Source organism: Grus americana, chromosome 17 (assembly GCF_028858705.1).
Source record: "Grus americana isolate bGruAme1 chromosome 17, bGruAme1.mat, whole genome shotgun sequence".
In the NCBI taxonomy this organism is placed as follows: Eukaryota; Metazoa; Chordata; class Aves; order Gruiformes; family Gruidae; genus Grus; species Grus americana.
In genome coordinates this window covers 9894060-9921953 of record NC_072868.1, presented here as the reverse complement: position 1 = coordinate 9921953, position 27894 = coordinate 9894060, and the positions used below count along the sequence as shown (strand labels likewise).

Sequence of the window (27894 nt, the reverse complement as noted above, 5' to 3'; positions counted from 1 at the left end):
ATAGTACATTGCATACTTTTTTATATGTCTAAGTTTGGCTTTTCCTGTTTACCGTGTTGCAACTGAAACTGTTTATAGAAGCAATTCCTATGAAGCTCCCTGTCCAAGTGATTACATGGTACACAGAGCCCTTTTCTTTGGGGCAAACCAGCTAATACGTTATTTTTAGTTAGTGGTTCATTGGAGCCAATAATTTATACTTGCACTGGATGTTAAAGGAATACATTTTACACAGTGGTCAACTTTCCCAGGAGGGAGTTCAAGGTACTCAGTTTGGCGTGGAATTTTTGTACATGGTAAATGAATACTGAGGGGAGAACGGATGCAATTTTAAACGAGATATAATAACCTTTGCCTTTCTCTTTTCCACAATAGTTTACTGTGCAGCTGTCAGAGAATACTTTATTCCTATAAATACTGCTAAACCAGTGCATCATCTTCTGTATGCAAAGCTGACTGAAGGAAAGTGCTTTTGATTTCTGATTTAGAAGTTAAAATACTTTACATTAAAATTAATTTCAATACAAATTTAGGAGGGAAGAAGTTTTCTCGCAGTACTAGTCAGAATGGCACAAAACGTAAATTCAGGTGCTGTTTGCATTCTCATGTACAAAGTATGGGTCATTTTTGTGGATTTCTCTTCTTGTGTTACTTGCAGTTCCTGAAACCAAATAAATATTAATTATTGTTTTTAAAATCATCTTTGTACTTTGTTGTGTTGTACATCTCTGTGGCTTGTGTTGGATGATTGAGTTTATTGTTTCTCCTTACTCTATTTCATTGCTCGTTCATTAGCCTTAACTTTTGCCTTCAGAAGTGCCTACTTTCTTAGGAACACGTGTAACTCTGTAGAGGTGCTAAGAAAGAATTAATCAAGCCGGCCCCCCCGGCTTATCTTTACTGTATGCTAAAATACCGTTTGTTTAAGGAAGCGCAACCCAGAGAAGCGTCTAAGTTGGGGATGGTCGCAGTGTGTAGCTTCAATGTAAATAGGGCGGTTTGAATTGGTTTGGGATGTTCAGGGGGGAAAAGGGAACGTGTGGCTATCTAGGCAGGAGTTCTGCTGTGGACCTGGAGAGCTGGATTCCTGATAACAGTTTGTAACGGGAAGTACTGATGAATTCACTTCCCCCTCCATTTTTTCCTATCTTGAATTTATGGGGTTTTAGCATTTTTGTTGTCCTGCCTTTAAATTATGCCAGCAATAGATGAGCACCACCAGAATGAAAACTTGAAGTACTGTTATCACACTTGAATAGAGTTAACTAAGTTGTGAAAGATTTCAATCTGCGATCAAAGCAGAGGAAGGTAAATCAAACATCCAGCCTGTGGCACAAGAGCAGAATTTCCTTTGATAGCTGATAAAAAAAATTAGATTTGGGACTGTTCGCGTTTAGAAACCTTTGTGTGGTTTCATTCGAATGCTTTGTTGTGACCCAGATCACAGTGTATTGTATTTGGACATAGTATAAACTTTGACTTGTTATTTGTAGTTGCATTAAAGAGTGTGTGTTTTATATCCGTAAAGGTTTCAATCAGACTCTTTTGTGCTAGAAATATAAAAGCCTTCAGGGCATAGAGTGCTTTAAATATGAATTTGTTTACTTTTATGCCATATTTGGTTCTGATTTTGCCTGCTTGCTTTTCAAAAATAACAACCTGCTCAATATGTCATTCCACTATTCAGTCAAGGTGTTTGTTAAAGTTTGTTTAACAACTTGTAATGTATGCTGATCTTGATTACACAGTCTTTATTTGTATTTAGATTGGTCATTGATTATCAGTGCAGTTTCTGGAATACTGTTTACCATTTGGCTGTTGCTGCAGTGTAGGTGAGAGGGTACGATTCTGCTTCAGCCAGACAAATAATGTTTTCCTTTTTAACTATGGTAAATTTTTTAGAATGTAATGACTGTCAGGTATAATCAAATAGTTTTGTACAAATATTTGAACTTCCATGCTTGCTAGCTATAGAATGAAAGGAATAATTTTTCCCATCTTTTGTAAAGCACTTTGAGATCGAGGACTGACACTACTATATTAAATAAAACACCACAGTCAGATCTGAAGCTCTGACGTACATTTTCAAGAAAGTTAGTACTAGAATAAAGTTTGTGTGTATGTTACTTAAAGATTGAAATGTATGTGTTTGAAATGGTGCTTCTCCGAGAGGTGTCTTTCAGAAACACAATTGCTCTGGATATTTGTGCTGCACTGTGCTGCTTTCTCCCAACGGACTCTTTAGTGACCGTGCCGTGCGATATAACTCCACCACATACATCACGCACAGACGAGGCATTTTGGGTGGGGAGGCTGGTTTTAAAAAACAAACAAACAAAAAATAAAGCCTGGCATCACTGTCCTGCTGCATTCCCTCCCACTGACAGAAGATAAGCTGCGAGTGCTGGTGCGCTGCCTTTGCGAGGCCTTTTTTAAAACCACCAGCTGGTGCTAGTTCACGTGGGTGAGATTCGTTTCCTGTGTTCCCCAGGGCCTGGCACCAACTCGAATCGTTCAAGGGGCGAATGTGATGGCAAAGTGGAAGCACCATCTCCCCCGCTGCCTTCATCACACCTTGCCACTCAGAGCCCCCCTGAGATCTGCTCTTCTGGTGAAATGTCACCAGAAACCATGATAAAAGGAGAGGTGCCTTCTTCAACCCAGGTAAGATTGTGGGGAAAAATGCAAAGAAATTTAAATGCAAAAGTATCTGTTTAATCAAATTCTCCCCAGTTAGGAGTACTTTGAAAGACTGTAATAACTTATACTTTGATCTGTTAGCTTTTGGGTTTTTTCTTCCTCCCCCTTAAATATAGGTTGTTTTAAAACTAGAAGTCTGATGAGGTCAGGGCTGGTGCTGTCCTAATTTTATCCTTTCCGCCTTACCTCAACAGAATTTGCATTCAAAAAACTGTGGTTTTTTTTTTTTTTTAAATTATACACGTCCTTTTTATTGTAAATACCTTCGTTTGCAAAGCATTGCATACAAGAGTACCATAATGGCATAAAGATAGCTGAGACCCCAGCTGCCCAGTGCCCACTTCTGGTGTTTTGCATTTGGATTTCTTGTAACTGTCTTAAATTTGGATAGAAGCAGGCTGGCTTTCTGTATTACAGGAGTCAGGAATTTGACATAAAATCCATAGCTTCCTGTGACATTTCTTAATATTTTTGAATGAGACTTTAGTTCCATTAAACGAACGGGTGGAAACACAGATTTTTTCCTTTGCTGTCACCTCAGAGCAAAGTGAGTTGGTAGGAACGGCTGGTAGCCGCCTGCCCGGTCTCCAGCAGACCTGCCCAGGCTGCATCATGCCTCTGCCTCATAGAGGGTTGCCATCTGCCACATGCTGGCATACTGCAAATGCTTTATGGAAAAAAAAATAAAATCGGCTTTTATTTATAATTTGGATCAGCAATGCCAGAGAGTATTGCATAAAGGGAACTGCCCAGAAGGTGTTTGTTTTCTGTGGGCTTTTCTATGTGGAAAGAAAAAGAAGCTAGAAGGACTAAAGGAAAATTTTCCAGTTCTGTTGTATCTGCTAGACATTTTCTATCCAGCATTTCCCGTCGGCCTGAGTGGGAGCTACAGATGTTTAGCGAGACTGAAAACTGAGCAGTTACAAGGACCTGAACAGGCATGTTCATTACTGTCTAAACAGCAAGTCTTGCAAAATATGGCCTGGTTAACTTAGCTGCTTTGACAGTGAAGCTTTGTAAAGGCAAATAGGATTGTCAAGTCAATCGATGAGCCTCCCTTAAGGGGTGAAGGCGATGATAAGATGGGAGTCTGAGCGCTAGCTACAAAGATGCGTTCTTGTAAATGCTTGCCTTAACTTACGTATGTTTTTCATTTGCAGGCCACTTATGATGGATTTTTAGCACTTTGGCAGTTTGATAACTCTGATTCAGGTAAGTAGAGAGAAAAATATTTGTTTAAACTATCATTATTTTATACCAGAAGACACTGATTTGTACGTGTGCATGTGTATTTCTATTTTAGATGCAAGTTTCTCGAGATCTGAAGACATGGACGTAACCACAGATGGCGTGTTCCTGGATTCAGCCCTAGCCAAGAGGCTGACCTGTGGTTTCTGCAGGAGGGTTTTCCAGTGTGCAGAAGAGCTGAAGGAGCACATCCACGAGCATGCTTTCTCCATGCTTCTCCCCTTCGACTTGGTTGACTGCTCCCGGCCTGGCCTTGCTGACAGCGTGCCTCCCGGCCAGCTCGCCCGCTTCCAGTGCTCCAAATGTCCAGCGAGCTTCACTCTGAAATCGAACATGGATCGGCATGAAAAGACCATCCACTTCAACTGTAAGAAGATGCAGTGTCCTAACTGTGCCAAGCTGTTTCGAGACAAGACAGACTTAAACCGGCATCTTATGTCTGTGCACTCGAATGAGCGTACTTTTGCGTGTCTCTTCTGTGGCAAGGGCTTCGGTACACAGAAGAACCTCACTAACCACGTGAAAGCGTGTTACTTGGGCTCTGCCCAGCTGGGCGGGTTTGAGCTTTTGGACAGTGTAGGACAAAATGAGGATCCTGAGGATGCGTAGCTACTGTTGTGTATATGAGACACTTCTTTTAAATTAGGAAAAGCAAATTGTTCCATTGTTCTCATGCTGCAAATAAACGTACTGCAGGTGTAATATAATAGAGTAACTCCCCAAAGCTGGTCAGGTTGATAATGTGTTGGTTCCAGATACTGTGTAACTGCAGCCACAGTGCAATTTTTGTGCGAAGGTAACTTTTGTCAGTCCATGTAATGGGCGCTTTTTTATTGGTGTGATCATACTGTGTGCTTATACTACCTTAAACTTTTTTTTTATCAGTAGATCTCAAAGTGCTTTATAAAAGAAATGGTGATGTTTTCCTCGTATTCCCTTGGAAAATAACATACCTCAGCTTGTTGAACATGTTAGCAATAGAATTAATAATAGAATTCAGTCTTCTGAGTTCTGGTCTAGTGGTCTGTCCATTAGACAATTTGGGCATTTCAGGGTTTTTCAGCTTGAGATAAGGAGCTGTGAAAGCACTGGCTTACACAGCCCTGTAAGCTGTTTATAGAAGTCTGGTCTTCCATGTCATTTAAAAACATGCTGCTTGTTCATATGTGCATCAGGGTACATTATTTGGGCTTGAAAGTTGTTGCAAGGCTTATATATTGTACTGATATTATGGTTTTGTACTTCTAAGGCCTTTTAAAAGATATACTGGAGTATAACTGTGGTTTTCAGGAATTCTGCAGATTTTTCTGGCTCGTTTCTTTTATATAATGTAGTTAAGTTAGCCAGACTGAATGTATGTTGTTGAAACTGAGAGGAGGCTTTACATGGAAGATCTAATTGTAACCTAGGGTGCACATAGTAATGGTTGTTACTGGAGGGTAGAAGGCTTACTGTAATTCCTATTTTATTACATGAAATTAATTTATTTTTTTAAAAGATTAAATATTTCTGTGTCTCTTGCTATATATTTACATGCAAAGCCAGATCATAGTAACTGAAACAAAAGTAGCATAATTAAGTGTAGTGCTTCCCAGCTGCTCTCTGCAGAACACAGCTTGTCAGCAGCTTGAGCTGTCACATTGTAGGGTTGCTTTCCTTAATATGCGAGAGAGACAGCTGAGGAGACGAAAGCAACTTCTATGAATGATCTTTAGAGTCCTTCAGAAAAGTCCGTTCTCATAATATTGTCGCATCGAAGGGAGACAAAAATGAGAAATATTTGGTTGTGCACAAAGTGGACTTGAGCAGCCTTGGGGGTGTCCAGTGGAGAGTTTCTTGCAAAGCTGTTTCCTATGGAAAGCTAGACGAGAGAGATCATCCGGTTCCTGCTGCCCTTGTGCTCCTAGAGAGGGAACAGGTATAGTCTGGTGCAGCGTTGCTCTGCCTGTGCTTGCTCTGAGTCGAGGCTTTGGGGAGATGGCTCCTTGCTGTGTCAGGGCTGGTTTCTGAGGATTGGGAAGCCAGAGTTTCCCTGCTTGGCTTAGTTCTTACTCTTTGTTTGAGTGGAGTGCGGTCGGAGTTGAGAATATGTTCCTATATAATCAGTATAGTACACCATACTTCAATCTTTTTTTTTTTTTTTTTTTAATTTGCAAAGTCACATTCATTTTTTTTGCTCTTGTTCCCATTGATTTCTTTGGCATTGTGGATCACCGCTGTCTGTGAACGTCTATAGTGTGTAGTCTGTCAGCTTCCCTTGTTACAGATGACAGTTCAATTGCCTCGTAATTTACTCTGCTCTTAAATAACCAGCAAGTGAGGAAGGAGAAAGCTAAGTCAGAAGAGAAGGTTGTGATCAAAATTAGTCTTATATGGAAATTTGGGAGCAGCATGGTAGGATTTGTCTGAATCAGAAAAATAAGATACCAGCAAAAGTAATTTCAGCAAATTTTAAAGGGCTTTGTTCACGTGGTAATAGTGATGTTTTGTGTTTGTTCATTTTTCTCATATTTGAGAATTTAATTCAACATGGAATTATTTTCCTATAGTCAGGTCAACTCATTCTTTCTAGTAGAGATTTAAGTAGTATTTTACTTGGCCTGTACATCAGAGTGCTTCCTGACTTCAGCACTGAGACTTTCCCATGCTTCCCTTCAGGATCAGGAGTAGGGGTTTTTTTAAATGTTAGAACCATAGGGTATAATGTAGCAGAGGCTTACAGAGTTTCTGTAGAAAACTTTTTCAAAGCAGGATTTTCCCATTAGAAAGTGGCATGGGAAGATGATGGGAATTGTAATTTTGTCATTTAAAAATTGCATCTTGCTATTTATTACCTTAAATATGAGGATTAAGTGGACAAGAATTATGTTAAAGTTTGTGAATTCTTCGTAATAAGGAAATGACTGTAGTATTTCAGGGATTAACAACTACGTTTTGGTTTACAGAGTTAATACAAATAGCTCTATTGGGCAATAAATTGCGAGTGCTTTCCCTTCTCAAGTCAGGGACGTAGGAGCCTATTTCATTTAACAGCCCCACTGAAGTAAGTAAATTTGCTTGAGATGACAATACCAAAGACTTTTTTTCCAAGCATTATTGTGTTGGGTTTAAAAATGCACATCTTCTGTAAATATTTTAGTGAAATTAAGTACATAAATTTTTACTGTGGCACTGTTTGTATTACTTTCTCTGTTTCCTGGTGCTAATCTACTGTAGTTCTGCCCAGTAGTTAGTTATCTATGGTGCTACTGTTAATGGCCTTGATGATCTTGTTAAAGATTATTTCTTAGGACCTTAATGCTGCTATACAGGAGCTCTATAAAATATTGTCACTTAGACAAAAGATTGTGCTCATACCAAAGTTGGTATGTTGTTCAATAAATATATGTACTTGGGGGTGCATATATTTAACAGTACTGTGAAAATGTTAACTCTGCAATACAGTTATTTTTCTAACAATGCTGTTGTTTTTCAGGTGTTTACTTTTGTAGATACTATTTGGTGAAAAAATAGTTTTCAATAAAACCATAGCTGCAAAAAGTGTTCTGTGACTATTTTTAAGTGTACTAGAAGCTGAAAAAGTTATTATTGAGTGATTTAAGCTGAATGCAGGCAAAAGTAAGCATGAGGGATCTTTGAAATCAGAAAGTGTTAACAAATATGTTCTTGGAAAAACATTTACGCGTTGGAAACAGGCGGCTATTTGTGTGTGAAAGTAGCGTGGCGGTCGTGCAGGTTGTGTACCTCAGGTTTGGAGTTGCCTTTTCAGCTTCTGCAGTAGCTCAGCCATAAAGTGAAGGGACGGGTACGGACAGTAAATGAGAGCAGGCACCTGGTCATTTATGAAATGATGGGATCAGGTACAATCTAGTGGTGTAGGAAATACCGGATTTTGTGGCATTCTCTTCTCTAAAACACTTTTATTTTGTAATCTTGGGATCTGGTTGCTGTCAGGATCTCCGTGTCAATTTTTTCCAGAGTGTGGCGGTTAGAGCTGACTTGCTGAGCACCTTGTCCTGCTAGCTGTGCTTGTCATGTGTAGCACCTTTGAGTTGTTGAGTAGTACTGAACGTGGCCTTGGACTGGAGGAAGGAGGGTTACGTGTTCCCTTGATCAGCTTATAGCTTCCTTACCTTGTCTAGACTCCATAGTAATGGGTTTATAGTGATCCTGGGGAATGTAAGTGTTTGTGTGGCCTATCGCTAATCATCAAGCAGTTACAAGATCAGACCAGAAACATATTTATCATCAGTAGCTTTGTATCATAAAATTGATGCTTGTTGTAGAAGAAAGTGGGCTCCTTGTCTCTGATTGTATAGACAAGGGGTGTCAAATCCAAAGGAGAAAATAAAGCAAAAAATAATTTTCCTGTAATATAAAAGAGAATGAGTTTTCACATTCTGGTTGTTAAAAAAACCCACCCCAAACGTTAAAAAAATCTTGTAAATCAGAAGCTAGGTATGGGGGTGGGTAGGAGGAGGACTGGGTTGCTCGGTTATCAACAAGAGCCTGCGCGAGGCTCCGGGCATCAGGCTGTGTTGAGGTATCTCCTCTGGGAGGTTCCCAAAGCACTGTAAGTGCATAGTTACTTCAAAATTCTGCCTGATGGCAGTGAGTAATGTTCACTGTCGGGCAAATAAAATATTCGTAGCATTCACTTTCCCTGTCGTCAGTATTGCAGCCATGGCCCAGGTGAGTAGGCACTTTTTTTTTTCCCCCTTGGGCTAGAAAATCCTCTTGACAGCTTTACAAATGTGCTGGCAAAACCCCACCAAACCTCAAAAAAAAAAAGCACCTGTAGGATGGACCCACCACAGTTGCTGAGCACCCAAAGCAGCAAGTTAGGAGCATAAGAAAAGAATATAGGAATATTGGATCCAATTCCAACTGCTAATCAAAGGAAGTGATTTTTCCACAAAGTTGCCTGTGTGGAGGATATGTTTAATTCCAAATAATCAAAATAAATGCTAAGACAAAATTCGTAACACAGCAGCTTTTAAGATCTTGAACCATGCTTTTAGTCTGCATTAGAACAATAAAAAACTTCTTAGAATACCTTTTTCTAAGATGAGCTTGTGTCAAAATGTTTGTTCTGATTATGAAGGGTGGTGTTACTTTAGTTAAAGATGTCTCTTAATAGCATCACGTAGTTTGCACTTCTACGTGAGTGACAAATGTAGTTACTTTTGACATTGTTTTATCTGTATTGCAAATACAAGACAAAGCAAATTTAGAAAACAGAAGGGAAAAAAATCTCACAAATTTGGCATTAAGTGGCATGGTTTATATGGGGCTACAGACTTTCTTAAAAAAGGTCATTTTTCAGTAGCTGTTTTTCCTTGTACGGTGTAACTCCCAGGTGCTATCTGTGGTACACTGAGGGCATGCATGGTACATTCAGCTAGTAGGGCATTTGTAGGAGAGAACACTTCAATAAGCGTCTAAAAATATTGCGAAGTCCTTGGTGTGTTAGAAGCTATATAGTAGGTCTGGCATTTTCCTTTTCCCTTAGCTCTCCTACATGGGCTGTTTTCATTTACCAAGAGCCATTTACATACACCATAGTCTACTTAAGGTGATTAACTAGAACTCGCTTTCTTTTTTCCCCTCGTTGTTATGTAAACAATATATTGCTTTGAGAAATGACAAGTGGGTGAAAATTAACATACTAATGGGAAGCTATAGAATTATTAGAAGGTGGAGATTTAAAATCATATCCAGGTGGACAGTGGCTTCCAAGTTTATAGTGGGTGGATGTCTTCAGGGAGTAGCAAATACTCTGTTTTCACCTGCTGTATTTTGCGTATTGCACTTGCACTTTGTTTGGAGGAGGAAATACCAAGGCAGCTGCCATGTGCATTCTTCTGGCAAATTAGACCCTTGGGCTGTCAATACTGTCCGTGTCCCCTGGGTCCGCTTTCAGTGTGCTTCTAAGGAGATGACAAGAAGAAAAAAAAATCAAGTGTCAGAACGGCTTCAAAGAATTCATCTCTTTTCTAGTTCAGCAAAATATGACTGGGGGGGCACAGACAGAAAAAAAGTCCATCAAGGGCTATATGCAGTTGTCTTGTAAGGAGGCTTGCAAGGGTCGTGCTGTATTTCAACATTATGCATCCTTTTCTATTTCTGATCCATGCTGCAGTGGTAATACTAGTTGAGAACTGGATAATGTAGAGTGCGTTTGTCATAACTGTCCCATTTCTGCTGGGTAATCCTGAGTCTCTGCACCCTCACTGAAGTGTTCCTGGAGCGTGTGATGATCTTGCATCGCCCCATAAATAAAACTAAAGCGCATGGCACTGTCGAGGTGTTACTTTTGTGGTCGTCTGTTCACAGCTAGCTACTTCTTCCACAAATAATAGTGTTAGAATTTTACATCCTGATATTTAGGATAATTCATTATAATAAATCAGAATTACAGCAGATTGTCAGCCCTCTTTTATTTGCCATTTATGAAGCGTTAGGCAATGTGTATTGCAGACTGCTGGTAAATGTTTGTGTATTGGCTTGTTTGAAAGCTTCTCTGATTAAGGTACCTGAAGTTTTTAGCTTTAATACAAGTGCAATGATATAGTGTAAGGATTAAAAAAAATTGTAGATGGTTAAGAGGGGAGAGTGTGATTTCACAGTGAACTAACTTAATAGTGAAATACTAAGCGAGAAGACTGACCATTTTGAGACATTCTGAAAGTAATCTCTGTGTTTTCCTTCTCTTATAGTCAATGAGTTCACAGTCATCAGGAAGAAATTCAAGTGCCCGTACTGCAGTTTTTCAGCTATGCATCAGTGCATCCTGAAGAGACACATGCGATCCCACACTGGAGAAAGACCTTATCCCTGTGAGATCTGTGGGAAGAAGTTCACCCGCCGGGAGCACATGAAGCGGCACACCTTGGTAAGAGCGCGGGCGTTGGGTGGATACAGCCGACTTGTTCAGGTTAAAGATAACAGGAGCTCCATCTGGTTTAGGTCAGTATTTTGGTTTCCCCTCTGGGGCTCCTCTGAAGACTTCTTCAGTATCTCTTTTTTTTCCCCCACCTTTCAAAGCCCCTGTGTTTTGCTGCCTGTTCATCCGGAGCTAATCTCTACCTGCTCTCCTGGCTCAGCCGGAGGGTTCCCAACTTGCACCTCGAAACAGCCGGCACTGCAAACCCAGCACAGGCTTCTCTGTCCCCTGCAACACTGGCTGCCGGGGAGAACCTGGGCGTTGGGGACGGGAGGTGGCTAGCTAATGCTCTCTTCAGGATGGAAAAGGATATTATTTTTTTTAATAGGTTGAATGACTTCATGCAGAAAGCTTTAAAATAAGTTGCTCAGCAAGAAGGATTCGAGGCACAGCTATTCTGGTTTGGCAATGCTTAGTTATTGAAAATAAGTTATGTTATACCTTATTAAAGATGGCTGCTCAAAACTGACTAGGAGGCTGGCTGGTGCCATTATCTGACTTTTCACAATTTCAGAAACAAAATTTTAAGTCAAATTTTTCTTTTTCTCCAGGGAGAATTAATTTGCCATCCTGAAGTGGTTTCTCAAAGCTTGGCATAGAAGTGATATTGGGGAAGAGCAAATGGTTTCTATGTAATTATTTCAGTAATGCACGCCAGTAAGCTCTGTTGCCCCTCAAATTAAGCTTGTAGAGAAAACTTAATTTTTTTTTTAAATACTGGGGATGGTAGCTGTGAGGTTCTAATACAGTGAGAAATGAAAAAAAAAAATCACAACCTGTTGACAGTTTCAGTGACTAAGAATTGATTTGTTGAGGTAATTTAAATAACTTTGTCCATATTTATATTATATATATGTGTTATATTTATATGATCTATTAAATTTTGAATGCAAAGAATATCTTACCGGGGAAGGAGTGCTTATTGTAATTAATGTTTTCTTGGTTGTAATTCTGAAAAAAACACAAAGAACTTTAATTCCCTTGTCCCCTCCTGCAAGCGCGTGCATCCCCTTGCATACATGCCTTCCTTCAAAGGCAATTTAATAGCAGTAATGCCACGTGGTTCAAGTGTAACAAAATTTGCAGTTCCTTTTCTTGCTCTATACATTTCTATACTAATGAGAGTGAGCGTATCTTTACATACTGTGGGGAAGGCAGGAAAATACATTATACCCTCCAGGAGTGAAACTGAGGTGATCTGCAAATTGATTTTTAGTTCTCAGGTTTTGCTGCTGGAATCATTCCAGGTGAGTGACTTGAGTCTGCGGAGTCTGAAGTTCAAGTTCTGTTATACACCCAGGGAGATGAAATCAGCTGTTTGTGAACACATAGTGGAGAGGATATATCTCTGTATGACTTCTTTTATGTCAGGAATGAAGCTAGTTTAGAAAATACTAGCTGGATTTCAAATTTTTAGTGCCAGTGCCTGAAAAAAGTGCAGCCCTGACAATACCAATTTGGTTTTTGTTTCCAAAGAGCCGTAACTGACTCAGAGGTATCTTGGAATGGATGTACTAAAGAGAAAAAGGTCTTGGGGTTTTTTTGGTACTGTTGTAAGTAAGACCCCAGAAAAATTCCAGTTTCGATATTTCTCTGAAGTTTCTTTTGAAATGAAACTACGAAAAGGGGTATTTTTCTTATATGCAAACAACACCGAGATCTTCATTTACACAAGCGGCCGTGCAGGCTGTCTGAGGTGCTTGTGGCAAGAATAACTACTGGATTCATGCACTCTGGTTGTCTTGTCATCTTATTTCCTGTGCATCTGATGCTTTGGGGCTTAATTGTCAGCTCTCAGGTAAATCTGTAAAGATGAATGCTGGTATGCGTCAAGTAAAAATGCTGTTCTAAAAATAACGTGAAGGAAAAGGAAGTAGGTTTAACACCAAAAACCTTGTTTCTCTTAGTTCCTCAACTGATAACCAAAGACAAAAGGGACTATTTTAGTTTGTTTAGCTCAAATTAAAAAGCATATTTTTATAGTCTTATATATAAAATTTAAATTGAATAGAAACACTTGATTTCTTTGAATTGGAATATTAAAGAAAATACAAGATGTACTTTGTAAAATCTTTGCATCTCAAGCAATACTTCCGTATGGTGGCAGAGCATAAACCGAGATTTCTTGCGTCGTTGCAGTGAACAGGTTGTGTCCAGCAGGAAGCACTACCCCTGCAATACCTTCAAGATTTTCAGCTTAAAAAAAAAAAAAAAAAAAAATAACCAAAAGTTTCTTGACTGTAGTTTGAAGTGACTTGTCCCACTATGATTCTATATACGGTGAACTTTCTGACCTGGTCTGTCGTGGCATCGCAGGTGACCGCAAACTCCTTAAAACTGGCAGGATAAATTTAGATGGGAAAGAGCAGTTTTGTTTGCATACTGTGCTTCTGTTTCTTTGCAGTTGCTTTTTTAAAAATTATAATTTTTTAAATTATTTTTTTAAAATCCGTATGGAACTTGGTTATTATTGCAGGCATTACCCCGCCTTGGCAGCTTGCTCCATCCCTGCTGGGGTTGCAAAAGCGTGTGCGTGCCTTTTCCTGGGAAGAGCCGCTGCTCGCTCAGCTGGCAGCCAGGCGTCCGCTTGTGGCAGATGCCGGCAGCGCGGCACGGCTTGCCTGCACCGGGTGGGCGGTTAGCCCCGGCCCCTGGCACCAGGATGATCGGGGGGCTTACATGACGAGTTGCTATGGTGTTCAAAACCCCACCATCTCCTACCGCTTCCTTCCACGCGTGCGTGTCCATTCGGATGAGTGCCCAGCCATCTGCTCGGGGGACTGCCTGCTCCCCGAGATGTCCCTTCCTTATTTCCTTGGGGTATTGGGGTTCTGGAGGCAGATCCAAGCAGTGAGCTTAGTCCTGCTGCAAGCATGCGGATTTCAAGATCTGTTACTAGTTTTACAGCAGGGAACACCTTGTCATGCCAGCTGGTAGCCTCCATCGTTGTATTTCTGAGAACTTTCCTCTTTTTTTTTTAATTTTTTCAGAAATTTAGGATGTTGTCAGCACAAGGTTTTCTCCTCTCTGCCTTGGAATATTGGTGTTTAGTCAGTTAGAATATGGTCTTTCTAATGGCATTTTCAGATACTGAGGGCCAAATGCCATTTCTGTTTAATACTTACTAATTTGGCCATAAGGGAAAGAAGATTAATTTCTGCTCAGCTGCCTCCAGTAATATGGTTCACTTTGAATATGCTGACTAAACTGTCAGAGTTGGAAAAGAGGGAGAGGTGATCAGGTTTTTAACAGATACTTCAATTACGCATCCGTTTAGTACCTGTTTTATAATTTTTTTTTTGTATGGCTCTTTTAGCCCTTACTCTGCACCCTTGACCACCTTCTGTAACCCTATTCAGCTTTTGATGCCTGAAAATCATTCTTGTAATAGTTAAAAATGAGTGATACCTATAGATCCTGTTAGATGACTCTGACCAGCTCTGTCCAACTGCTTTTAAAAAAGCTTGTATGTCATTTAAAAAATATAAAGCACAATGACTTTGCTTGATGCCAGTTGAAGAATACATCGCAGGGACTAGCTCAGAGCAAGGAGAACCTAAAGCCAGAGCACATCAGAAGAGCTCGCAGGCTTTGAACGTGGTTGGGACCGGGGCAATACAAAGCCTGAACGAGTGTCCTACGGTACTTAGGGCTGAAGGGGGTAAGATGGGTCAATTTGCCCTCTTCCCAAGTACCTTTAGCTCGGCTGGGTATTCCGGATGAGCAATGAGCGCGGGGAATGCGGTTGCGAGAGCTGGTGATTCTGTGCTGTGGCAGGAGCTGGCTTAGAATAAAAGGACGGACTTTTCCATGCAAGGTGTGTTTAACCAGCAAAACCTTTCCTGCAGGCCATTGTGGGCATGAAAAGAATAAAGGAGTTAAAGAAGGGATTAGGCAGGGGTGATACGCACCCAGAGGTTGTGGTAGCTGGTGGTCTACACGAAATGGCTTGCTCAGGATGACTGCACATCACTGGTCACGGAGCAGCATAGTTACGAGCTGGATTCTTCTCTGCTTCTGCACTGCTTCCCAAAGTGTCTCCTGCTGATCAGTGTCAGCGCCAGGGCACTGGCCAAAGCGAGCTCCTGGGCTGTCCTAGTGTGGTGTTAATATATTAAAAAAAAAAAAAAAAAAAAAAAAAGAATATGTGTATAAAAAAGAAAAAATATATATGTATAATATATATTGATCAACCCTTAAGTAGTCAGGCAGTTGGACTAGGTGATTGCTGCAGGTCCTTCCAACTGAACTATTCTATATATAAATAAAATTAATATGTATGTATTTTACATATATATACATACATATATATATTTATACATGAAAGTACCTGTTGAGGTTCTTTTTGGTGGAATCTAGGAGTTCTCGCTGTACCAGTTGGCCGTTTTCTTTGGGAGAGGAGCAGGTGAAGGTTTTGAGCAAGCTCCTTGCCTTCCACGCGTGGCAAAAGTAGCCAGCGACATCCTCTGAGGTGTGTTTGTGCTTCTCAGAGTATGTCATTTTGCTCATTGTGTAGTGAAGTTTGAATCCTGAAGTGATTTCTGGTATCCTGCAGAGCATTTTCCCACTTACTGCTTATTCTGTAAGCGTGATAGCTCTGTATGCCTGTTATTCTCAGACACAGAATGCACCATGATCTATAGAACAGAAACATCTGTGACAAAACATTTTTCAGCCAGCAAAGTATTCAGAAATATGGTGAGAAGTGCATTCAGCTGTGTTTTTTGAGAAATATAGGATGCGTTAACAGTGCTCCTACTCTGGTTCTTGGCAGCAATGGGATCAGGAAAGAAATCATGAAATTAAGGTGATGTTAACACTGGTTTGATCATGGGTTGTTCTGCTCTGGCCTGCAGAGAACCAGTGCTTGGGGCTGGTGGGGTTTTGATTCTTTTAAAAGTTTTCCTTGTGGTGGTGCTGCAATGCAACCATTGCAGCCCAGCAAAACAAAAAAGGGGAGAAAAAAATTAAGTGATATTAAAGTTCCTCTCAAAACTACTAGTTTGATGATCAAAAGTCTTGAAAGCATTGTCTATTGTATGGTACTGTGACAGGGTTGAATTAATCATGGTGGGTTTGAGTTCATGATGAAAGCCCGTGACAACCTCAGGTTGCAGTCATGGGCTGCAGTGGTTTTGTCTTTGCAGAGGACAGGGGAGCACGTCCTTCCCTGCAGCTCTCGATCCATCTCCGTTGGCATTAACTTTTCTGATCGTTCTCCTTTTCCAGGTCCACAGCAAAGATAAAAAATACGTCTGCAAAGTGTGCAACCGAGTGTTCATGTCTGCGGCCAGCGTGGGGATTAAGCACGGCTCTCGCCGCCACGGAGTTTGTGCCGATTGCTCTGGTCGAGGCATAGCTGGTCACCTGGACCACAACGGAGGAGAAGGGTCTCCAGACGAGTGCTACCCCGGGGAAGGCCAGTACATGGAAGACCCAGATGACATCAAAGTGGAAGGAGACGAGGAGATGGGAGACGACGATGACATCAAGTGGAAGGATGACGTGGGAATGTCACAAGATGATGTGATTTTAGATGATGACAAAGATGTCGACTCTCCGCAGGAGCAGGACAACTCTGGGGAGAACGACAAGGATTTTACCTGGATTTCTTAGGGATTTTTTTTGTTTTGTTTTTTGTTTCGCTCTGTTGTTTGTAGGGGGAGGGAGGGTGGGGGAGGAAGGAATATGTTGGAAAAACTAAGTAGCCTTGTTGTTGTCCATGTGTGCAAAATAACTCTTGTGTTTTCTAAACAAGTCCTTCTCTGTTCCACTCAGATACTGTCTTAGCAATGTCGCTTCCAGCGACACAACTGACTTCGCCTTCCCCCTTCTCCCTTCAGGAACAGCCCCGACCGCGGCCGCCCCTCCAGCCGAGCCAGCCAGGTTGCATGCAAGTGAGGTAGAGTTTCTGCAGGCGTGAGCGCTGTGCGACGGGGAGGCTGGTTGAAGCATGAGTCCTCATACCCTTCCCACCCTGAACCGAACACCGGGGAGATTTTTGTGTCCGAAGCAGATTATTATTTTTTTTTGGTGGTTGTTGGTTTTTTTTAACACTTTGTCTGTGTGCTAAAATCCCAGCAGCAGTGGAATTACAAGCTAACATGAAAGCAAATTTGATATATGTGTTGGAGGGCTTCCCTTGATGATACGGGCCTTTTGCAAAGTTATTTAAAGAGATTTTTTATTATTTTTTATGGAGCCAAGTAGATCAAAAGGCAAGTCAGATTACAGCCTTACGAATTCTTTTCTTAGATTCTTTAGCTTCTGAAAGAATCACTATCAAAAAAAGAAAGATGATGACATTTCTTGGACCTACTGGCATCTTACCTGCATCCCGTCTTCCAGCCTTGGTTATCCGTGGTCGCTGAAATGCATGTTGGTGCTTCCAGAAGCACCCTTTGCTGTAAAGGACACAGGTAATTCTCTACCTGTTGTTCTTCTCCACAAATATCTTCACTTTTCTCCCTTTGCTCAGCTGCCTTTTTCATAAATATATGCAAACCGTAGCAAAAATGAGGCATTTAGCAAAGTGCAGGATAAACTGGGAAGTGCAAGAAGCCAAAGTGAGGGGATCCCACTGGGTGGAAATCTTGCTGTTCCTGTCCTGTAGACTTTGGCAGGGCCAGAATTTCACCTGGGTACATTGTTCTTCCTTGCCAATCTAAAAATTTTCATTCATCACTCATAGGCATAACACTTCATTCATGACGAAAACCTTCGGCTTTAGCTGCACTGGTTCCATGTAAATTTTCAAATAAACTTTTTTTTAATAAAAAGAACCAGGTTTCTCTCCCAGCGTCTCCTAACAGACTCTGTGGGGCTGCTCCGGGTAGTTGGATTCTCCTCGTTCATATCGGCCACTGTTGCCTTCTTCCAGCTACACCTAAATGACAACAGCAACAAAGTGCATTGGAAGTGTCTTCTTCCTGAGAAGAATCTTGTTTTACCCTTCACCTATTTGCTTCTGGTGCTTTTTTTAAAAATTAATTAAAAAAAAAAAAAAAGCTGAAGACCTCACTCTTTCCTTGCCGTGGAGCAATTTTATAGGATGTCTGTGGTGATGGTATCTTGAAACCTGCCACAAAAGGCAACCCGTTACCAGAAAGCCAAATGATTAAAGGTGCTATTTTCCCCCCGTGGTGGGACAGGCAATCCCGGCGGGGTGGAGAGTGTTCTTGCAGGTCTGGTGGTCCTTAACGAAAAGTGCGGTTCCAGCCAGCAAAGGAAATAAGAAATATATGGTACAATAAAACCCCAGAAAAGCAAATAATCTTTAAGGATTTAAGCCACTTGTTGTCAGGATTTGGTGGAGCACGGTGAGAGCCTTGATCCTGGCACCTGCCGTAGCCGGTTCTTTATTCATTCCCCGATTTTAGGGTGGCATCCTGGGTTTATGGCGTTCTGTTCCTTTCTCTGCTCCTTGCAAATGCTGGCTGCCTTCTCTCCGCGTGCATCATCCCGGTTCACGCTGACGATCGCCTTCACTGGGAGCCTCCAGCAGCTCCCAGGCTCCTGGGCCGTCGTTTTGGGTGCACGTCAGTGGTTTGGAAATGTGGGGTCTTTCCTAAAAATCCTGTTTGGCTCCGTGAGGCCACGCGAGCACTGTCTGCTGCTGCTGCTCCTTAGGGTCGAAAGCGTTGAGTGGGACTTGTTGCTTTTAGCCAGTGAGAATGGATAACCCGCTTCTTTAAATACTTAATACAGCGGTAGGGTCATGCAGAAACATTTTTATTAAACTGTAAAAAACTGATTTTGCATTTTAGCTTCCTGTAAAGCCCTCCTGCCGTATTTAAAAAAGGCGCAAACAAACCCAATATTTTACGATTGGACCTTTCTATACCTTTTTTCCAGCAGCTGTAGCGGGTGGGGGGGTCCCAGAGCGAGGTCGCTGTTTTGTTACCCTGACTTTTGCCTCTCGGAGTGCGGGCTCTGTATTTATTGTCCTTGGTTCTGTAAATATGGAGGGGAGTAGGGGGTGTCTGAGGTCCTGAACTCGCAGCCTCACCTGTTGTTACATGTAGACAAATACATACAGTACTTAAAAGATATCTGTAGCTTTGCTTTTTATATGTAAAAAAATCTATTTAAAAAAAAATGTTAAACCCCAAACCGTTCAAAACCCCTCGGTTTCTGTGACATTCCGTCTTGCCCATCTACTCCGATGCTGGTGTGTGCATCCGCTGTCGTACCTTCCGAGGAGGAGCAGGAGATGTTGGTCCGAGTCCTCCTCTTCCTCGCCCCTCCCTGCCCTCGCCCTTGGGAGACTCGATTTTTGTAATCGGAGTTATGGGGTGCTTAGCTTTACTTGGCAATTCCTTTGGAAATATTTTATATTTTTTTTTCTTTCCTTTTTTTTTTTTTTTTAAAGGGTGGGCAGTAAGCCAGGTAGCTTTCAGAAGTATTTCCTAGTAGTGCCACTTCGAAGCTCTTGGAGCTGAGGATGCAAAAAATAAATCCAAAAAAAGGAGAGAGAAAAACCAGAAAATCCATGTAAAAGCTAACTTTTACAATGTTACCATTATAATCTAGCACATGGTTCTATATTACTAACATACACTATATATACCAAATAAAATCCTTCTAACACCTGATGTATATTTTAAGTGCTTTGTTTTGATGGAGGTGTGCAGATTTGGAAATGCAAGAATTAGTCTTTAAGCTTCTGTGCTCCAGCAGTCACTTCGTGAGGTTTGGGTTTGAAAGAGGAATTTGGGCTTTTTTTTTTTTAATGCTGAAACTTTATAAAACTTCATCAGTTGCTCCAAGTGACCAGACCTCTCGGGCTCCTTTCTGGGCACGTCTTGGACCTACTGCCTATGCAAACTTCTGCTCTTCGAGATTTAAACAAAACCCCAATAATTCTGCCTGTTCTATCCAACACTAGCTCTCGAGTAACCTCTAGCACCTCGTCTTTGTATTTCCCTTCAGGGCTTTATATACTTCACTGAGGTTCCCTTTTTAATTTTTTTCTAAATATATATATGTGTGTGTATATATATATATATACAGATTTAGTTTCAAAAAATAACTCCCTTATAGGTGAAAAATTGATACCCTTGGTCTCAATAAAAGTCTTGCAACTATTTTTTTTTAAGCGTTCATACATACTTGTAAATGTCCCTCCCTGAATTTCTTTATTATCCTCATTTTTTTTTAAATGTAAAAGTGTGCCAGGAGTACAAAGAGCATTTCAAGCCGTGCTTTGCCACCATCTCATGGGTGCAAACAGCATCGTCCTGCCCTTGCCCTCCAGAAGAAGTCCCCGAGGAAGACGTGGAATCACGCATGCGGTGGGCCTTGGTCTGGTAATTGCCTTCGGAAAGTATTTTAAATAATGAAGACAAATGAGGTTCTGTCAATTTGTTATTTCCAAAAATTTTATTTAAAAAAATCAGAAATTACTTGGTTTTGTGTATTTTAAGGTCACCCTAAAGCCTCGCAGCTACAGAGTGATTCTGTGGGGAGGTGAGCGGGGACGTGGCTAATGAAGGTTTGCAAAGTGACTGTTTTCTTATTTTTAATCAAAAATCAGTGGTTTGGACTACAAAAGGAAACCCTGCTCTAGCATTAAGCCCCGTTTGATTTCTTCTCTTGACTCATGCCTTTAAATACTCCGCTTTTCCAAAGCGAAAGCCGTGTTGCTTTGGGGTTTGGTGTGTGTGTGTGTGTGTGTTGGGATCGACGACCTGGATGGGGGCTCGGTTTGTGTCCCCGAGGGGGTCCCCGATTCCCGCTGGGGCTGAGCCCCCCCGGGGAACCCCCCCACCTCGACGCTTCCCGTTTTGCACATCGCCCTTTTGGAAAGAAGCTCCATGAAAATAATGCAAAAACTGGAATTTTTTGCAATATTATGAAAGATAATCTTATTTTAGCTCATTCTGTGACATGTGCAACTCCTAAGAAAGCCATACTTAATGGTTCTTTTTATTTTTTAGATTCTATATTGTGTTTTGAATTTCTGCCTTTTTTTTTTTAGTTCCGCATAGTAAGAGTGCTGTGTGTATGCTTTCATATATATTTATTTTTCAACGTGCTTTAAACCTGTCTACAAAAATAAAGCTAAACAAACAAAACAAAAAAAAAAGGACAGTGTTTGAAGATTGTTGATTTTTTTTTTTTTTTTGCTGGGAATATTCTATATTATACTGACTTTATATTAATTATTATAAACCTGTGTTTGTATTGAAGATGTGTTTAATATTTTGGGGAGGTTGAGGAGATTTTAGTAACCGGAAGTCAGCGGGAGAACATGGCTGTGTTGTACTGATTTTCTGTAAATGTAGTTCAGGTAAATATGACCTTATTTTCTAGTTGATCTCCCGGTTTCTCGTCTGCCTGGGCATGCCGGAGGCGTGCCTCTCGATTCTAATGACTTTGTGATGGGATTTAGCTTAGACATACTTGCAAAAATCAATCAGTTTCAATAAATTGGGAAATTGCTGCTACAAGTTTGTCTTGGGTTTGATTCTTCTGTTTTTTTTTTAAATACCTTATTTTTTTTTCTCCTGGCTGCACACAGACGGATGGGGTGACCTCATGGGTCCCGCCGGGGGCCGCGGGCACCACCCAGCTGCAGCCCTGCGATGCTGCAGGGCCCTGCACTTCTGGGTGCTTGGGGTCCCTGCTCCCCAAAACCCCGCTCGCTCCCGCGGGGATCGCGGTTGCTTTTCCCTTTCCCATCCCCATGCCCCACCTGTGGCTCACCCCCCACACACACTGTGTAAGTGTTGGTTGCAATTTCCTTATTTTTAGGGTTTTATTTGGAATTGGGAAGGGATCCCTTTTGCACAGCCCCCAGGAGGATGCTCGGGGTGACGTCGTCCCCGGGGATGTGGCATGTGGGGGGGTGACAGCACCAGGTCTGGGGCTGCCAAGGGGCCCGGGCTGCCCACCCTGCAGCACAGAGCCCATCTTAAAAGTAAGGAAAGAACAGGGATAATTAAAAAAAAAAAAAAAGAAAGAATCCAAATATTTATTTTTTTTTTCTTTTCTGGATCTGACACATCAAATCCCCGTCGGCGCCGCGTTGGGGACGAGCGGGGGGCCCAGCCTGGCACAGCACCGTCCCAGCCCACGGGGCCAAAGCGGTCTGACCCCCTGGGGGGGGGGACACCCTGCAAGGGGGGGGGTCCCTGATGCCAAGGGAACCCTCCTGCAAGGAGGGGACCTGCCCTGGCGCGGCCCTGGGTGCGAGGCCGGGCGGGGTGGCAGTGCCACCCACCCGTCCCTGTCCCCGTCCCCCCATCCTTGCATGGGGAGGGGCACGGGGAGGGGAGGGGGGTGGCATGGCCCAGCCAAACCCAGTCCTGAGCTGCTGCCGCCAGGGAGGGTGAGTGATGGGATGAGAGGGGAAGGGTTTGGGGGAAAAAAAGGGGGTTTGGGGGGGGTGGGTGGGAAGGGGGTTGAGGGGAATAAAGCCCCTTAAAACCCACCCTGGGGCTAGAGGCGTCGCGCCGCCGCAGCATGGCAGCCAGCGCGCTCCCGTGCCCTGGGAGGGAGTATTTAAAAATACGAATTTTCATATATTTTATTTAAAAAATAAAAACACACGAAGAAGAAAAAAAAAAAGAAGAAAAAAAAAAAGAAACCTCTTTGTGCAGTTTGGCTTAGTGCAAATGGGCGCGTTCCTGCAGGCACTTCCTGGAGCATCGCCCCGGCGGGAGCGGCTGCTCCCCCAATACGAAAAATAGAGAGAAACGACGATATAAAGAGTAAAAACCCCCTGGGGGGGGTAAGGGAGGGGCAGGCGCCCACCTCTGCCCTGGGCACTGGGGGTCCCCCTGGGAGCAGGAACAGACACCCCCTTTTCCGAGCCCCCGCCGGCCGCAGGCACAGCTTATTTGAGCGACGGGCAGCCCCCAGCCCCGGGGGGGTCCCCAACCCAGCACGGGGAGGGGGGGGCCGGGAGCAGCTGCTGCCACCCGCCAACCCCCGCTGTGGTGCCGACAAGGAGGGGGGAGAAGGGGGGGGCTGCAGATTTAGCTTATTTTCAAAGGAAAAAAAAGGAGGGGACAAGCTCCGTGGCGGGGGGCGGGGGGGGGGCTGTGTGCATAAAGCTTTCAGGGGGCCGTTCCCTGAGTCCGGGGGGGCCCCGGGGCGGCGGGTGGGGGGGCGCGAAGGCACCTTGAGTGCAAAATGTGCAAGAAGGAGGGAGCGCCGCGGTGGCGGCGGCACCGGCGTCAGTCGAGGAAGCGCTGGCAGGCCTTCTTCCAGCGGCACGCCGTGCACCACATCTCCCGGTTCTCCATGCCGTACACCTTGCGGCACTTCTTGGCCTCCCCCCGCGGCCTCCTGCGGGCAGAGGGGACACGTCACAGGGCGGGGGGGGGGGGACGGACACGGACACGAGGGGAGGGGACAGGGGCACGGATGGGGACGGCTCACCTGGGGACGGCGGGTGGCTTGGGTGGCGGCGGGGCGGGTGCGGCGGGGGGCACCAGTGGCCGTGGGGGGGCCGGGCAGCCCTGCCGAGAGAGGACACGGCCGCTCGATAGAGCTCGGCTGCAACACCGGCACCGAGCGGCTGGGGGGGGCAGAGGGTGACAGGGATGCGGTGAGCGCGGCAGCAGCCCCCCCGTTCCCGTGTCCCCCCCCTCACCTGGTACGCGTGGTCGGTGTGGACGTGGCAGAGGCCGGGGGGGGCCGGGGGGCTGCAGGGGGAGGCCAGTGCCAGGTCAGGGCTCGGCAGCGCCGGCGGTGCCAGACCCTGCGCCTCGGGGCCGGGGAAGGCGGGCGGCACCGAGGAGGTGGGCGAGACAGGCGTCAGGCTGGAGAGCCCGTCTGTCAGCGAGTCCACGTCCACGTCCAGCTCCGTGTAGTAGAAGTCCTCCTCGCCGTCACTCTGCTCGAGGTCGGCTTTCCGGCTGCGGGGAGAGCGGGGTCTGGCTGGGGCAGCTCTCCCCCATCCCGCGGCAGGACCCCGCAGGGGGCACCGGGGGGGGGGGATCTGGGAGTGCCCAGAGGGACCCCACACACTTACCCAAGGTGCATGGTTCGGATGTGCTTCTGCATCCCTGAGGAGCTGCTGAGGACTTTGCCGCAGCTCTTCCACAAGCACTTGAACATCACCTTGGTGGAGTTCTGCGGGCGAGAGGTGTCAGGCCAGCAGCCCCATCCCCAATGTCATCATCATCCTCATCCCCAACCTCATCCCCAACCCCATCCCCAACCCCATGTCATCACCATCCTCAACATCATCCTCCTCCCCATCCCCAACCTCATCCTCCTCATCATCTCCAACCTCATTCCCGTTGTCATCCATCACCACCGTACCAATCCCCATCCTCATCCCCATCCCACCTTCCTCTTCCGCGGGATGGGCTCTCCGAAGACAAAGTGAGTGCCATCGGGCTCATCGGGGCCCTCATCCGGCAGCGGGGCGGGCAGGAAGGTGCTGGGGACATGGCTGGAGAGCGGGGGCGACGGGGTGGAGGGGGTGGAGCGGTCGCTGGGGGGGTCCCAGCTCCAGTCCCCGCTGGTGTTGCTGCTGCTGCTGCAGCTGGAGGACATGGCAGGTGCCTCCTTCCAGACCTCACTGCCAGGCTCTGGTGAGGAGGAGGAGGAGGAAGGTCAGGTCCTGCCACAGGACATGTGTCCAGGGATGGGGGGGGGTGCAGGGGCACGCTCTTACCTGGGGCAGGGGTGGCCGGCGGGTGACTGAGCACCAGTGGGCTGGTGGAGAGGCTGGTGAGCACTGTGGCCGCCATCACCTCATCGATGCCCGCCTTGCCCGAGAGCTTCCTGCCAGCGAGAGCAAGGGCAGGGGGGCTACGGTGAGGATGGACGTGCCCCCCCGGGACCCTTCATCCCACTCCATCACCCAAGGCACTGGGATCCCCTACACATGGTGGTCGCGTTTGCACCCACCCCAGGGGTGGCTTGAAGTGGGGGACATGGGTGGCACAGTGTCACAGTGGCCACATCACGCTGGAGGCATCACCACGTGCACAGGCACCCATGGGTGCCCCTTTCCCTGCAGCACCCTGTGCTGCCAGCAGCCAGACTGGAACCCCTGCTGGGCAGCAGTGCAGGCAGCAGCGCAGGCAGCAGTACAGGCAGCCTGCCAAAACGCTGCTGTTTACTGCTCAGGGCGGGGGGGGGGGGGGGGGGGGGGGAAGCCTACGCGTCCGCGGGCAGCACCATGCCGGAGGGTACCGGCACCTGCATCCTGCTGCGAGTGCCGAGAAACGCGGGGTTTGCTCAGCTGGGGCCAAACAACTTCCTGAAGTGGAAAAAAAAAAAATAAAAAAACACAAAACCCCTACAAAAAAAAAGTAAATTTAAAAAAAAAAAGTGAGAGGTCAGGAGCAACAGAAGCCATTTTGCAAATCTCTCGTGCCATGGGGATGGATAAATACGGCGCTGGAGAGCGGCGATGCTCTCTGAGCCCTCGAGCGGTTGCGGTGATCGGCGCCGGCTTTGCCGGCGCCGATCACCGCAACCGCTCGAGGGCTCCTGTGTGGTGCTTTGCTTCATCACCCCGCGGGGCCACAGCCGGGCAGAGCCCTCGGTGCTGCCGTACACGGGACAGCTGGTCACAGCCGGAGACCCCGGCGCTGCGGCCGAGCGGCCAAAGTCCTTCTCTCGCAGGCAGCAGAAAAAAAAAATCCCGGCTTCCCATGGTGAAGCCGGTGCCGGCAGGAGGTTTGGTCAGGGTGGTCACCGTCACCGTCGCCCATCCCGCCGCCGTTGGGGTCCTTACCTGTGCCGGGGCACGGGGATGTACGCCGAATGCAGCGCCAGGTATCGCTCCAGCCCGGCGTCCAGCACCCGCAGCATCGCTTCCCGGCTGGCCGGCTCCCGGCGCGGCAGCGGCTCCCCCAGGGGTGGCAACCAGCCCTCGGCTCCTGCCGGTAGCCCCCGGCCGCCGCAGGAGAGAGGAGCCTGCGGGAGAGACGGTGGTCGTCAGTGGGGGATCGCCCCCCTCCCCGAGCACCGGATCCTGTGGGGATCCCCCCAACCTCGTTGGGGAGGGGAGGCAGCCCAGGAGAGGTGGATCAGCGCCTCCAGGCAGGGCTGCAGCGGGGCCCTGCCAGCCGCTCGGTGGGTCCCTCTGGGGTAGATCCCAGGTGGATCCCACCAGGTCACAGCTGGGATCCAGCCGGGATTTCCCTGGCGCTCTGTGGAGCAGCTGGCACCCTCCTGCCAGGCTGCTCCCAGCGCCGCCACCCGTCGGCTGAGCGTCGGCAGCCAGTGGATCCCTCCCCAGGCAGATCGCCAGGGCCACAGTGGGGATCCAGCGGGGATCTCCACAGAGCCGGAAGACCTGACACCCTCCTCCAGGGTAGCTCCAAGGTGGCAGCACCCACCTGACTCATGACAGCACCGAGCAGATCCCGCTCTGAGAGGATCCTCTGGGATCCAGCGGGGATCCCCACAGAGCTCTGCAGAGCAGGGAGCAGGCTTGGCCCTGCCAGGCCAATGGCGGGCAGCAGCACCCACTGACTGAGCGCCAGCACCAAGTGGATCCCGCTCCAGGCGGATCCCAGGTGATCTCCTTGGGGCAGGGCTCGCGGGGATCCCCCGAGAAGTGGGGAGCAGCCCTTCCCGCGGGGCTGACCCAGGTTCAGTCACCAGGTGGATCCCGCTACAAGCCGTGCCTGGGCAGACCCCCCAGGGCTGAGATCCGGCAGGGATCTCCCCCGAGCCTCGCAAAGGAAAGAGCCGACTCGGTGTGCTCCTCCTGTCCATTGGCCAGCTGTCAGCACCAAGCGGATCCCTCCGGGACAGATTCCTGGAAGATCCCAAAGGGCTGGGATCCAGCAGGGATCCCCCTGGAGCTCTGCAGGGCAGGGAGCAGATAGGGTCTGCTCCAAGAGATCCCTGTCCTCCAGCTGCGTGGCAGCACCGAGCAGATCCCTGTCCAGGCAGATCACCAGCAGGTCCCTCTAAGCCGGGCTAGGGTCCCGCAGGGATCCCCCTGAGCTCTGCAGAAGCAGACTGGGTGGCTCCGGGACAGCACCTGTCCACACACTGGCACTCAGCAGATCCCTTTCCAGGCAGATCCCAAGCAGATCCTCTGGGGCAGCGCTGGGATCCAGCAGGGATCCCCCCGCAGAGCAGGGAGCAGACGGGGCTGCCCCGGGACAGCAGCGCCCGCGGGGTGGCCGAGCGGATCCTTCTGCAGGCAGAGAGATCCTGAGCAGATCCCCCAGGGCCGGGATCCAACAGGGAGCACGGAGCCGAGCGGGCTGCTCCAAGGGAGGAGCAGATCCCCCAGGCCCTTGCCGAGCTGGGGCCACAGCAGGAGATCCCAGTGAGTGGATCCCCGCCCCCCCCAGCCTGACCGAAAACCGAGCCGGGGTTGCACCGGGGATCCAGCCAGGATCTCCCAGCACTGCCGGGATGGATCCCTCTCCGGGCAGATCCCAAGCTGGATCCCCCTCCCCCGGGATTCGCCGGCACGCGGGAGCCGATCCCCGGGGCAGAAGCGCCGGCCGCAGCAGATCCCACCGGGGGAGGGGGGTGGCGGGGCGGGGGGGGGTGTGTCCGTGTGCCCCCCCCACCGCCGCCGCCGCCGCCGCCCCCCCCCCCGCCGAAGTTTGTCCCCGAGAGGCGCCATTTTAGCGGCGGGGAAAGTTTCGGGCGGGCCGCTGTCAGCTGTCACCGCCCCCCCCCTCCCCCTTCCCCCGGCTCCCCCCCGGTCGCCGCCGCCGCCGCCCCCGGTACCTTCGGGGCGGCGCCGCCGCCGCCGCCGCCGCCGCCGGGCTCGGGAGGAGGAGGCGGCGGAGGATCGCGGCGCCGGCGGCGGGCGGCGGCCAGCAGCACCGTGGGCGGGCGCGGGGGCTCCATGCGGGAAGCGGCGGCGGCGGCGGCGGCGGCCGCGGCCGGGCCCGGCGGGGGAGCGCGCTCCGCCGCGCGCGGCCCGGTGTCGGCGCCGGCCAGGCCACGCCCCCCACGCCCACCGCCATTGGGCAGCGCGCCCGGGTTGGAACGCGGCCGCCGCTTTCGCCGCTTTCTATTGGTGTCGTCGCGCTGCCACTTTACGCGCCGCGACA

The 27894-nt window shown here is 47.1% G+C and overlaps 2 protein-coding genes across 10 annotated transcripts in view; one reads left to right on the top strand and one right to left on the bottom strand.

The window, feature by feature from the left end:
• ZBTB46 (zinc finger and BTB domain containing 46) overlaps window positions 1–22051 on the top strand; it is a 60348-nt gene extending 38297 nt beyond the window's left edge. For 6 of the 9 annotated variants that reach the window (XM_054845170.1, XM_054845174.1, XM_054845173.1 and 3 more), the window contains 5 exons: window positions 2492–2664; window positions 3861–3912; window positions 4004–4315; window positions 10668–10843; window positions 16124–22051. In XM_054845170.1, the coding sequence (XP_054701145.1) occupies window positions 2492–2664; window positions 3861–3912; window positions 4004–4315; window positions 10668–10843; window positions 16124–16510 (1100 nt within the window). In that variant the 3' untranslated portion in view covers window positions 16511–22051. Of the gene's footprint in view, window positions 1–2491; window positions 2665–3860; window positions 3913–4003; window positions 4316–10667; window positions 11789–16123 lie in introns of those variants that run through there. The other 3 variants (XM_054845177.1, XM_054845176.1, XM_054845178.1) reach the window with 2 other exon arrangements.
• An 892-nt stretch (window positions 22052–22943) lies between these two features.
• On the bottom strand, window positions 22944–27766 carry SLC2A4RG (SLC2A4 regulator). The gene is made up of 8 exons (XM_054845179.1): window positions 27566–27766; window positions 25599–25780; window positions 24528–24637; window positions 24197–24441; window positions 23877–23977; window positions 23496–23760; window positions 23282–23361; window positions 22944–23188 (listed from the first exon to the last, which is right to left on the bottom strand). Exons 1-8 carry the CDS (start codon window positions 27686–27688, stop codon window positions 23077–23079), a joined length of 1218 nt encoding a protein of 405 aa, XP_054701154.1. The 5' UTR covers window positions 27689–27766; the 3' UTR covers window positions 22944–23076.
• Window positions 27767–27894: the final 128 nt, after the last annotated feature.